Below are 9853 nucleotides of genomic sequence, written 5' to 3' on the forward strand. Positions count from 1 at the left end.
GGAACACAAACACCAGTGAGACCTCTTGACAGTAATCTTCTATTACATGACTGGGAGCTTACTTTGGCTCAGTAGCGCACACAAATTGACATTTAAAAATCAGAGTATGCAAAGAATCTTATGAGTATCTGGATAGGCAGACAGATCAGTTCAGAGAAGAGCTGATACAGGAGTTGCTGATACCATTACGCTGCTTCATCATCTGTGTTGTGAATTAATGAGGTACAGGATTAAACATTAGAGTTTGGGTTTAGTATGTCATAATCAAACTCAGGCTGCGAAAAGGTGACATCACCTGTGACGTCAGATTTCTTGTTCTTTTCTCAAAGGGTGCCACTCATGCAGCTGAAGAGCCTCTGAAAAAAAAAAAAACAAAAAAAACCCATTTTCTTACAGCTTTTGGTTTTTTAAGGGAGGAAGAAAGCCACAAGCAGCATGATTTTCAGGTTTCCTACAAAGGAAGGAGTGGAGTTACTGAATAAAAGTCCTGGTTCATCTAATCCAAGTCCAAATAGTGGCAATAGCACATTCCCTCTGGCCTACTGTCTCTTCCTTGGGTGAGGAGGGAACAGCTATCAGGTGGTCTCACATCACCAGCTGAATGGCTGCTCTTGTACTTCTGGAGAGCCTGGAGAGCTGCTGCCACATGGGAGGAAGGTGTAGAGTTGAAGACTCACATTCCCCAGTGGCCATGTGCAATCCAACACTTAGCACAGTCTCTGCCACGATATCAATGTCCATCAGAAAGGAAACCATGCAAATGCAAATACTGTCGCGTGAACTCTCAACTCTATTCTACTATCCTGGAAGACATGCAGGAAACTGCCATGGCATAAACTGTCCCCTGCTCACCCCTCCTGCTCCCTTCATTGATATTGGTTTAGTTATTGCAGCAGTAAATACAGCAGATGGTTGCATGCCATTTAGAGGGACTCAACAGACCAGAGAGTTGTCCAGACACAAACTTCATGAATTCAAGACAAGGAAATGCCACATGTAGAGGCTGATTTTTTTTTTTCTACCCTGGACAATAAGTAAGATCAGGAGGATCTTATCCACATGTGCAAATACCTGATGTGGTGGAGTACAGAAGATGAAGCCAGATTCTTCTTAGTGGTGCTCAGGGACAGGCCCAGAGGCAATGGGCAGAAATTCAAATAGAGAGAATTGCATTTAAACATTGGAAGAAATGCTGTCATTGTGAGGATGACTGAACATTGGCACAGATTGCCCAGACAGGTTGCAGAGTCTCTGTCCTTGCAGCTATTCAAAACCTACCTGATCATGGTCCTGGTCAACTTGCAGTAACTGTGTGCTTTAAGCTGGGAAGATGATGGTGAAGTAGGGGATCTTCAGAGGTCGCTTCCAAACTCACCCATTCTATGACTGTGTGATTCTGTAAAAAAGCCCAAAAGTGAGTGTTTGCTGTGACTGGGTCTGCACATATACCAAAGGACAGGCTTAAACATGCAAACACCCATGCTATGTTTGCTGACAATGATACTGCTTATCGGGACAAATACCAAGCTTAGGAGGAGCAAAGCCAGGGAGATCTGGTATGGCTGTTCTCTAACCCCAGCAGAATTATAGAATCATTTTGGTTGGAAAAGACCTTGAAGGTCATTGAGTCCAACCACTAACCTCACACTGCCAAGCTCACCACTAAACCGTGTCCCTCAGCAGCTCATCTATGCATCTTTTAAATATCTCCAGGGATGGTGGCTTCACCACCTCTCTGGGCAGCCTGTGGCAGTGTCTAGGAGCCCTCTCAGTGGACAAATTCTTGCCAATATCCAATCTAAACCTCCCCTGGCACAACTTGAGGCTATTTCCTCTTGTCCTGTTACTCATTCTGTAGGGGAAGAGACTGACCCCACTTTGCTACAACCTCCTGTCAGGTAGTCCTAGAGAGTGACCGTGTCTCCCCTCAGCCTCCTTTTCTCCAGACTAAACACCTCCAGTTTCCTCAGCCATTTCTCATCAGACTTGTTTTCCAGACCTTCACTGGTTTCCTTGCCCATCTCTGGACACGCTACAGCACTTCAATGCCCTTCTTGTAGTAAAGGGCCCAAAATCAAACACGGTATTTGAGGTGCAGCCTCAGAAGCACCGATTACAAGGGGACAATCACTTCCTTGGTCCTGCTGGCCACACTATTTCTGAGACAAGGCAGGATGCCATTGGCCTTCTTGGCCACCTGGGCAAGAACTTCTCTTATGCAATTCTTTCCCAGTACAGATACCAAACACATCCCTAGTTACAGGACTACATTATTGTGTACTGTCAGTCACTGAGATAATAATGCGTCCTTCCTTATCAAAGTTGAGAGTGAGTAGGAAATAGGAATATGAAAAGTGATGTCTTGATGTGGAAATAAAAGTGAGAGGTTTCAAAGGATACAAAAGAAGAAACAGCTGTGAAAAAAATGATGTAGCATTCAATCAGGATGTATAGGCTATTAGCAAAAATCTTTCTATAGAGAGCAATTGTTGTAAAAGAACTGTAATTCAAATTATAGAATCAAAACAATATCAGTAATTTCCTGAGTTCATTCACTGTGTTAAATGGGTATCAAATATACTTTGCTGCACTTTTTGTTTCACTGTTACATTAGTTAATAGATCCAAGATAAAGTACTGCCTACCAAAGACATGATCTCAAAAGTGCAAGTCAGTCACGATAATCTACCATCACTGTAAATCTCACCCGCTTAGTTGCAGGTAATACTTCTTGTCATTTCTCTAGGTTGGATGAAAAATTCACTGTCAAGGTTGCTGATTTTGGCCTTGCTAGAGATGTCTACGATAAAGAATACTACAGTGTGCACAATAAAACAGGAGCTAAACTACCAGTGAAATGGATGGCTTTAGAAAGTTTACAAACTCAGAAGTTCACAACAAAGTCAGATGTGGTAATGTACAAACATATTTGTATCACCTATTAAATTCTCTTATATTGCCTGAGGTGCCTCTGGTATTTAATGAATGGACTAACTCCAAACCAAAACTTGTCTTTGAATCTAACTTTCGTTCACATAAGAGTCTGTACATCCAGAAAGGGTATTTGTCCCAGTCACAAAGCAACAAGTTTGACCTGATTATCTGTTACCACTCAGGAAAGAATTAGTTTAATTCCACTCCAAGGGAAAGTTAAAGACATTCCAAAAAGCCAAGTTGGAGCTGAACCCTGCTGTAGGTGGGACTCAGGAAAGCTTGACAAAACAGGTTAACTTTGAGACTCGTACAATTTAATAGTTCTCAAAAACACTTTATTTGCTTTATAAATACTCACAGACTGCCTACAGCAATCTCAAGTATTACCTGGCTATTTATGAAGAAAAAATTATAAGATTAAGTCATCAGTTGGCTGGATCACTTTGTATTTTAGCTCTCCTTTCAATCCAGATTCAAATTAGCCTGTGATGCATAGAATTTTCACCACGTATATTCTCTCCAGTATGTATTTACACAGGGTTAGTCATATCATCAGCTCATGTAAATTGGCAGAGCTCCATTAACCTCAAAAGATGTCTGCCAATTTATACCAGCTAAGTAGCAAGACTATAGGCTTTTATTTTCTTTCATTTACTTAGTTGAGTTTTTCTGGCTCTAATTTAAGTGGCTCCTCAAGTCCCTGCAGCATTTATTAGCCCACTTAAAAGAAAGCTGAATGCAGTAAAATAACTTTTCAAAGGAAAAATCCATGCATTTGACTGCTTAAATCTGTCAAACCATCTTATAAAACTTGAGTGTAAAGCCCTCTAACTTATTATTTATTTCTTTGTTTTCTTAGTGGTCCTTTGGTGTGTTGTTATGGGAACTTATGACAAGAGGGGCACCACCATATCCTGATGTCAATTCTTTTGATATAACTGTTTACTTACTACAAGGAAGAAGGCTGCTGCAACCTGAATACTGCCCTGACCCACTGTAAGTAGTTTGCAAAGCCGTCTGCAAATGCTGTTGATTCTGATTCTAGTAAGTGAGACTGTGGGAGGAAAGAGGGTGGAGTTTTTTTTCCTTTTCACATAATTTCATAATTGAACTCTTCTTTGATTTGAATGGCAGGTATGAAGTCATGCTGAAGTGCTGGCATCCAAAACCGGAGATGCGTCCAGCATTTTCTGAACTTGTTTCAAAAATATCAACAATCTTCTCCACTTTTATTGGGGAACACTACGTTCACGTCAATGCTACTTACGTCAACGTCAAGTGCATTGCTCCCTATCCTTCTCTTTTATCATCGCAAGACAACACAGACACGGATGTTGACACATGACGAGTGTGTCTGAAACAAAGGAAAATCCAGTCGTAGTTGTATGAACAAAAAGCAAAACATTATGTCCGCTAGTTTTTACTGCCTGGTCTTTATGAGAACACCCTTGCACATGTTTATGTTGTTGCCCAGGTTGCACTAGTACAAGGACGTGATACCGTATGTTTTAAGGCTATGGGATCCTATAAACCGCCACGGTGATTTCCAAGTATTCGGACAACTGCATCAATTTACCAAATGGAAACGTTGTGTGCTACCATCCAGAGCTAGTTCCCACTAGCTGTCATTAATGTGTGCTCAGACCCAAGAACAAAGATTCATCATTAATGCCATGAAGGAGAAAGTAGCATACCAATCAGTACGGCTGGAAGGACTATTACTGTTGCATGTACTTCAGCATAATGAGCAGCGCAGAAATGGTTTTCACACAAAAGGCTGAGACAAACAATGAGAGTTAAAAGAGTTTAAAATGCAATTTTCCTCCCACACAGTCCAAACTTTGGATTTTTGCACCGCATCAACAAGGTTTCTTAGAAGGCAGGCAGACAGGAGAACCAACCCCACTGTCGATTTCTGTCCAAACAGAAATCAATGTCAAAAAATGGTTTGTAGTGAAATAAGTATGTCAGCCTTGCCAGCCCTCTGGTGTAGTCAGACGGTACATATAATGAAGGGGAAATCATCTAGCTTAAAGCATTCCTAGTGTCAACCTTATTCCAACACTCAGCCACTTCTTTGAGTCAAACAGCCTGTATCGACAGATCTCACTGAAAAATGCAAAGCCTCCGTTTCCCTCAATAAAGAATTAACCACTCTCGGAGAATAAAAACCTTAATGCACCCATATTAAATGCCAAGCTAATCCCTGGGAAGCAGTAATATGGGTGGCATTATTGTAGAGAGGAAGAGGAGGCAGGCAGGCTGGCAGCCTGGTGAGTCACAGCTGAGGCTCTGCCACCTACCCTGGGGTGGATCTGCTGCCAAAGGTGAGTCAAGAGCAGAGGCGTTGCAGCCAGCCCTGACCTAAAAAGACACTGCCATAGCAGGAATGTTGATAACTTCTTCCTGTCAGCCCTACAGAGCTGAGAAGGGGGAGTAAAAGAAGGCTAAGCTCCCGCTAGCCTCTTCCTGGATCACACAACCCAGAGAATTATGATACCTACTTTTACTTCTAAAGTACGACCCAAGAAACAATTTTGAAAGGAGATAGTAGAGAAAACTTTTAATTCATTAGGGAAGAGTACTATAGCTTTAGGGCAAGCATCACATGTCATTTCTGTTCCTGTGGAATTCTGTGCATACTACTGTATAGCTTGTTTAGTATAGGATAGAACTGGGTTTGTTGGTGGAAACACATAAAGTATTCTATTTTTATATTAAAAAAAAAAGTTTATTTTTAATGACATTTACAAAGTTTGGTTAGGCCACAAAATACTGCACTGTGAACATTTCAGAAGATGTATGTCAACGTACATGATTCATGAGTTGTAGCAACCTTAAGAAAATACTGTGTAAATATTGAAAAGGAAAAGAACTGGCTGTAAACACACTCCACCCGAAGTGTAGTATCTCCGTTGCTGCAAGCCAACCATTTTAAGATCTTCAAAGAGAGGTAGTGCAGATAAAGAACTGATAGACAGGAGATACATTGTTCTTGGGAGACAGTGTTATAACTGAAAGATTTATAATGAGGGCAGAGTGTGTAGGCAAACTTAGCGAGCAGATAATGTTGTGTTTCATCACCACTTTCATTTCAAAAATGAACTTTCATGTCTGCTGAGAGCAATACTAATTGTAGAGATTGCTCAAGGACAAAAGGTTTTGCTGCAGGCAAAAAAAAAATCATCTCTATGGTTGTTAAAAGAGCTAAGGAAGTTTATGACACATAGATTTGGAGAAGATACTCCAAACTTGTACATACATGCTTGAGGAGCGCTGCAATGTGAAACAGAGGACATTTTTACTATTTATGAACTTTTGCTTAATAAAGTTAATGTTGTGTCTGGGACACCTGTAAGAATACGTGATTCTGGTAAAGATTTGATGTTAGTAAGTTCATATATCTGCAGAGCTGAATGGTACTTATGTTTAGAGTTGTTGTTATGACCTAATAAACGTTATTAAAATGAATTCTTGTAATACTTTATGCTCCAAGTGCTGTAATTACTGTTAACACTTGACCGTTCAGCTGATAAAAGTCTGAATATTTTTTCTGACCAACATGAGAAGAGCAACTCAGAAACATAAAAATGTGAAGAGTGCACCAAAAAACTAAGCACAAAGTTCATCAGCTTTGTGTCCCTTAACAGATCAGAGAAAGGTGAGCAACATTTGTCATGAACAACTATGGCACAGATTGTTTGAGTAGGAAGTCTCTTCCCTAACCACAGGCTGTACCCATGCAAAGCCTTAAAATTCTTCATGCACTTAAGTGTTGGGGGTGACATTTGAAACTGGGAATTTAAGCATTGTGAGTACCTGCGTGGCCCAACAAGGATGCCAGCACTTGCCTTTAGCATCTAAGCTCCCATTTAGTCACTATCCATGAGGAACATCAAGCATCTGATTCTACATCCCTTATGGTCCCATCATGTGTTTCATCGCTGCAAGGTGCTTTGCATCTGACACCTGGAAATGGAAGGCATTGCAGTCCCTTGGTTCTTTGGTGGAGGAACAGGAGCCAGCCCCCCTCTTCTTTCACACAATTTCCTTCCACTTGCATTAGGTGCCTCCCACTGAATTCACAAGTTCCCTTTGGTGAAATTTAAGTGGCTACCCCACAAACTGCAACATGCACTGTCCTGTACCACTCTTAAGCCAGACAATACTAGATTGTTTCTTCATCAGCCTACCTCAAGGGAACATTTTATACTTAGCAATATTTTAATGCACCAAGTCTCGGCTGATTAAAAACAGCATTTCTATGCTCTTGTCATTTCAAAAGATGAAGCAAACCATCATCAAAACACATTTTCTCCAGACACATTTGCTTCTTAACAGAAAATGTATATGCTCCATTTCAACTCAGCATGTATTTTGGGGAAAAGAGGCAATAAAAATAGCAGCTGAAGATGAAAACTTTCTTCTGTTATGTCACAAGCATAGCCCAGCTAAAAGGTCTGACATTTTTTATTCTAATTATTTGCATCTAAATTATTTGCCAATATATTTTCAGCATTTCCCTGAAAAAGTCAGTAAAAAAATCTCACAGCCTGCTACTAAGAACCAGGGTCTTCACTCTAAACCAGCTCTAAACAGCCAAATGATGGTCTGAACTTAAATAGCAGATTTGTAACACATTCCTCTGATTACTTCTCATGATTTCTAAGGGATGCTATATATTGCATTTCTGAAAGGGCCAACAGAATCACGAGCTTTCCATGCTCAGTTTTTCATCCTAGTAATTTTGTTGATACCAGGTACCCCTGCAGCAGGTCTTCTGCTGACTTACACTGGCAGCCTTCCTCTTGCATGAACATTAACTGTGGACATGGCCCCTGCTCAAAGTATTGCATAACAGATACACTACATAAAAGCCAAGAGATCATAAAAACAGGGAGGGATATCCTCACCTCACAGAAATTTTCCTGTTGATTTCACACCAACTTTTTTTAGTGGACTATTAACTGCACCATTTAAAATAATTTGCCCATGTTAAGGAAGATTTTTAACATGTCCAACAATACTAAAGGTTTCTAAAATTGAGGAAAATGGCTCTTTGTGCCATTGGGTTGCTAAGGCTTTGCACATGGCTAATTTTCTGGCTATGGTGTCACATTCAGTCACAAAGAATGGACCTGCATGCCTTTTGTAAATGAATGAAGAGGAAAGGTACATTGCAATCTTAGTTACAGTGACAGATGCAGTACAGGTGAGCAACTGCAAAAAGGCATCAAAATAATTTCAAACTTAAATGTGAAACTCTCAGAAATTTCATTTCTGGAATTCAGCCATAATGCTATATCCCAGGAAAAGGTCATGGCACATAAATGAAATGTGAATTCTAATGGTTTTTTTAACTCACTGAACAAAACATCTACTCCCAATAAATTCCAATTTCCATTCTTTTTGACAGGTCATGAACTGAGTGTTCCGAGCATCGAAGAAAGACACAGGAAATCTTAGGATTTTGCCAGCCCAATAAGTAAAAACATTTACAAGAAATTGTGATCTCACAGACAGCAGGAAGGGTTCAGAGCAACTGGATTGACTCAGGAGACATCAGCCTGGAGGAGTTCAGTCTCATGCCTGCAAGTGGAACTGTGTGCTCTGACATTAAACCTGAATTTCTCCTTTGACATCCCCAACCACCTGCTAATGGTCAAGGTGTAGTTACTTCCAGTGAGGATGCCAAAAGACTTTTTTTCTGATTAAGGTTGAGCACTTGTAGCCACTCCATGACCTCCTGGGGGACAGAGAGAAAAGGTTTCTGTTTTGTAAGGAACACTGCTTCCCTGGCTGCTGTTACTATGAACTTCTGTGCTTTCCTTTCCAGAGCTGGCAGCCTCCTCACAACACAGCACGCCTGGGGAGAGATCCTCAGCTGAGGGTGCAGTCCAGCCCAATCAGGCTTAAACAGGAGACTCTGACATACCCATCACGCTGGGCTTGTAGTTTTTCCATTGTTAGCTGGGGGGGGGCGGGTAGCGTTAGAGGGAGGAGGAGACATTTTTCCCCCTGCTGTCACCTTATCCCTTCCTCCCCCCCCCCCCCCCCCCCCCCGCCCCCGATCTGAAGTTGGCACAGAAAGCCTCAGGGCAGCAGACCGACCTGGGTCTGCAGCCTTACGAGGCTCCAGAGTTCAACAAAGGTTGAACTGGTTGTAGTTAGGTATTTAGGTGAATACAGACAGAAACTGAAGGATAGGATTTTGTTTGCTCAATCCAAGGGAGAACACCAAAGAAGGGTGATTTATTTAACCTGGTTTCCCTGTGCTTTTGTCTTTCTCTGAGGCCCTGTGCATTTCTACAAACTTGCCAGAGTTCTAATTACTAAGCACAAGTCGAGCCTCTCTCTGGTGCAAATGACATTTGAATATCCTCCTTTAGGCTGTGAAAAGTGTTATTGCCAAAAACTTTAGGGTGCATGACCAAACATGGACATGCCATGAGGTTGCAGCTCACTGGGGCAGTTGGCACACTTTGCCAGTGCAACAGAACTGAACACAAACACTAAAAATACAGTTAGAGCTTTAATCAGGAAAGAAAAAAGGCCTTCAGATAACAGTGGTATATTCTCTGTCATGTGTGCACTTAAAAAAAGAAAATTAAGGCAATTTAAGAAAGATAGCAGAGCTACAGTCTGTTCATGGTGCAGAATGCGTGGCAAACACGGGAAATGACAACACATGCCCTAGTCAGCAAGTGAGACATAACAAGGAGTGAGTCACATCCAACTCCAATTGTATGCTAGTCTTAAGTTCTTTCTCAGAAAAGGTTAGAGCTACAGGAGGGACAACCATCTTCAGAAGTCAAAAACTCTCTCAGCATCTAACTTTTGCATTTCGTAGAGAAATGTAAGTAGCTGAATAACTTCTTGATGCATTTTCAGTTACTGGAAATCTATTGAAATTAGTTTGT

At 41.2% G+C, this 9853-nt stretch overlaps 1 protein-coding gene across 7 annotated transcripts in view; it reads left to right on the forward strand.

Moving 5' to 3' along the window:
- Window positions 1–6404, forward strand: part of MET (MET proto-oncogene, receptor tyrosine kinase) — a 92186-nt gene extending 85782 nt beyond the window's left edge. For all 7 annotated transcript variants that reach the window (XM_062017693.1, XM_062017668.1, XM_062017643.1 and 4 more), the window contains 3 exons: window positions 2746–2911; window positions 3793–3929; window positions 4068–6404. In XM_062017693.1, coding sequence (XP_061873677.1) covers window positions 2746–2911; window positions 3793–3929; window positions 4068–4278 — 514 coding nt within the window. In that variant the 3' untranslated portion in view covers window positions 4279–6404. The remainder of the gene's footprint in view (window positions 1–2745; window positions 2912–3792; window positions 3930–4067) is intronic.
- Window positions 6405–9853: the final 3449 nt, after the last annotated feature.

The sequence above is a fragment of the Colius striatus genome, chromosome 1, assembly GCF_028858725.1.
Source record: "Colius striatus isolate bColStr4 chromosome 1, bColStr4.1.hap1, whole genome shotgun sequence".
Taxonomy (NCBI): Eukaryota; Metazoa; Chordata; class Aves; order Coliiformes; family Coliidae; genus Colius; species Colius striatus.